At 35.1% G+C, this 3,008-nt stretch overlaps 1 protein-coding gene across 1 annotated transcript; it reads left to right on the top strand.

Annotated features, from left to right (window-relative positions):
• Positions 1-454: 454 nt before the first annotated feature.
• On the top strand, positions 455-2,583 carry LOC121264113 (probable xyloglucan endotransglucosylase/hydrolase protein 32). The gene is made up of 4 exons (XM_041167169.1): positions 455-744; positions 841-941; positions 1,012-1,229; positions 2,008-2,583. The coding sequence occupies exons 1-4, from the start codon at positions 543-545 to the stop codon at positions 2,372-2,374; spliced, it is 888 nt and encodes a 295-aa protein (XP_041023103.1). The 5' UTR covers positions 455-542; the 3' UTR covers positions 2,375-2,583.
• Positions 2,584-3,008: the final 425 nt, after the last annotated feature.

Genomic DNA, 3,008 nt, shown 5'->3' with positions numbered 1-3,008 from the left:
TAATAGTTTTATTATGTAAAAGTAAATTTACGTACCAATGTGTATATTAATATTCTTATTTTTATATTTTAAATTTAAATTAATACTATTTTTAATAAAATTTACTTTTTAATCAATTATATTAAATAGATACATATATTAATATGTAAAATCGGTTATAATTAAATTTTTCCTTCAATTAAACTAGCTAACGCGTTTCTCGATTATGGGTGGGGAACAAAGCTGCAGTCGTACGGGGGGTAAAAAAACTTACAAATAGTCGCTACTTATTGCCAAGTATATTATTGTCCTATATATCGAGCTTTTCAGACCCTACTTCTATTCTAAATTTGTCAGCAATTTCTTTGGTTTTTTTTTTTTAAATATTTTTCTTGCCTCTCCTCCTAATCTATCTTCCTCCGGGACCCACTAATCTTCTTATTTATGTCAAACAGTACTGTAGCCATACTTCTGTTCTGTGTCTCACTCTCTCACCCTGCATTTATACACACTCAATCATTCCACTTTCTCTCGACAATTCTCTTCATCTTCTTTCCCTCTTTATGGCTTTCTTACAATATTTCCTAATCCTAAGCCTTATGGTCCTTTCAATAAGCAATGCTCAGTGGCCACCTTCACCTGGCTTCTGGCCAAGCTCTAAGTTCAGGTCCATGAGCTTTTACGACGGATATAGAAACCTCTGGGGTCCTACTCACCAAAGATTTGATCAAAATGCATTAACAATTTGGCTTGATCGTACCTCAGGTCTCACTCTCACTCATCTATTTTGTAATGTATTCTTTTGTGGAAAGCCTGATTGTTTTCCACTTTTATGAATATCTCTTGGTTGTTGAATAACAGGAAGTGGGTTCAAGTCTGTCCGTGCATTTCGATCTGGGTACTTTGGTGCCTCCATTAAGCTTCAATCGGGTTACACTGCCGGAGTCATAACAGCTTTCTATGTGAGAGTTCTTCAGAATAATATCTTTTTATCTTTTTTTGTTGTACGTTTATTGAATTGATCAATGGCAGCTCTCGAACAATGAAGCTCATCCGGGTTTCCACGATGAAGTTGACATTGAGTTCCTGGGGACTACATTTGGGAAGCCTTATACCTTGCAGACAAATGTCTACATCAGAGGGAGTGGGGATGGGAGGATTATTGGCAGAGAAATGAAGTTCCATTTATGGTTTGATCCCACCAAAGACTTCCATCACTATGCAATATTGTGGAGTCCTAAAGAACTCATGTAAGTAGATTTAGTTTTGAGTTTTGATCGAATTAATGCCATTCTCTCTCAAAACTAATTATATATTAATCAATTCTCTGAAGACTAATGAAGTCTCATGATCAGTAATACGTATGGATGGAATTCGTTTCATTCTCACGTTAATTTCTTCATGTTCTCTGATCAATTCTAATTCCAACTTATTATCATTAAATACTTCTCGAACTTCAATGATCGACATTTGGAGTTAGGTAATTATTGCTGTGTCCCAGATGAATTATTACATGAGAACTATGATCGAAAAGAGTCTTGTCCTCTCAAAATAGAACTAAATGATTTGTCAATAGGAATATCAAAGAAAGAGTCTTGTCCTTTCAAAATAGAACTCTCAATTTCTGTTAAAATAAAATATGAGATTTTTTTTATTATTTATTTTACATTTGCATATATTGATTATAAATTATATCCATGTCATGTGAGTGCATATATAGAAGTTGATTGGTTGGTCATTTATTATAGCATCTCAAAAAGCATGGTATATTATTCCATATAATATCAAGTGTAAATATTGTTGGTAGAAAAATTCTTTTTATCAGTTACTATTCACAATCCGACAGCTCACACCTATGAAAAAACTCTCACACCCTATGAAAAGCACTCTCACATTATATTGAAAAAAAAAAAAAAAATACTATAAGTGTGGGTTCTAAAAATGAATAATGGCATGCTGATTCATAAAATTCCTGTGGTTGGTTTGTCACATTAATTTGTTTTGTTTTGTTGTTATTCCCTTTCTCAGATTCCTCGTGGATGATGTTCCCATAAGGAGGTACCCGAGGAAGAGTGCAGCAACCTTTCCACTGAGGCCAATGTGGGTATATGGTTCCATATGGGATGCCTCCTCATGGGCCACCGAAGATGGCAAATATAAAGCCGACTATAGGTACCAGCCATTTGTGGCAAGGTACACCAATTTCAAAGCCAGCGGTTGCTCTGCCTATGCACCCGCTTGGTGTCACCCGGTCTCCGCCTCTCCGTACCGGTCCGGTGGGCTGACTCGACAACAAAACTGGGCCATGAGATGGGTTCAAAGCCACCATATGGTGTATGACTATTGCAGGGATCCCAAGCGAGACCATTCCCTAACACCTGAGTGCTGGGGTTGAAAATAAAATTGGATTTTTTACTGTTTGCTTGCATTACACAAAGGACATTACTCAAATTTTTACTTCTTTATTTTTTATGAAAAAAAATAGTGAGGGTTTATTAAGATTGGTTCCACTTGCCAATAAGATTGCTGCAAGCGTTCTCGAACGTCCAAACTAGCTAGGGTTCCAATAAAAGAAAGAAATTGGAACATTAATTTGTGAGTGCATTGCGTGTTCATTTTTTTGTATGGTGATTTAATTTCCTGCCTGCATTAATGTTAGTCGGAAAAATACAAGGAATGAGAGGGACAGAGAGTCAGAGACTCGAGGTCATGAATCGATATATATAGATGGGGTCCTGGCCTCTGGGGTACTTTTAATTTGGCCCTTTCGGTGAGGCTGTTCACTTTGAATAAAAAAGCACAAGTTTTAAAATGATATATATATATATATATAATATGATGAATGCTATGTGCATCAGTTACTATTCACTTTCACACTTCACATTTATAGATTTTCATAAAGTGTGAGATGTGGGGTGATAAATAGTAGCTGATGACAATAATTTTTGATATATATATATATATATATATTTATATATGTGTGGACTTAAGAAAATTATTTATTGTACCTTTTGAGTTTAAAATATATA

Source organism: Juglans microcarpa x Juglans regia, chromosome 5D (genome assembly GCF_004785595.1).
Source record: "Juglans microcarpa x Juglans regia isolate MS1-56 chromosome 5D, Jm3101_v1.0, whole genome shotgun sequence".
Lineage (NCBI taxonomy): Eukaryota > Viridiplantae > Streptophyta > Magnoliopsida > Fagales > Juglandaceae > Juglans > Juglans microcarpa x Juglans regia.
This window is presented reverse-complemented; position numbering and strand designations above follow the sequence as displayed.

Bases quoted from the DNA above. Each gene is read 5' to 3' on its own strand.
- LOC121264113 (XM_041167169.1), top strand. From the start codon at position 543: ATGGCTTTCTTACAATATTTCCTAATCCTAAGCCTTATGGTCCTTTCA. The intron at 942-1,011 runs GTGAGAGTTCTT...GATCAATGGCAG, and splicing joins GAGTCATAACAGCTTTCTAT to CTCTCGAACAATGAAGCTCA. The intron at 1,230-2,007 runs GTAAGTAGATTT...TCCCTTTCTCAG, and splicing joins TGGAGTCCTAAAGAACTCAT to ATTCCTCGTGGATGATGTTC.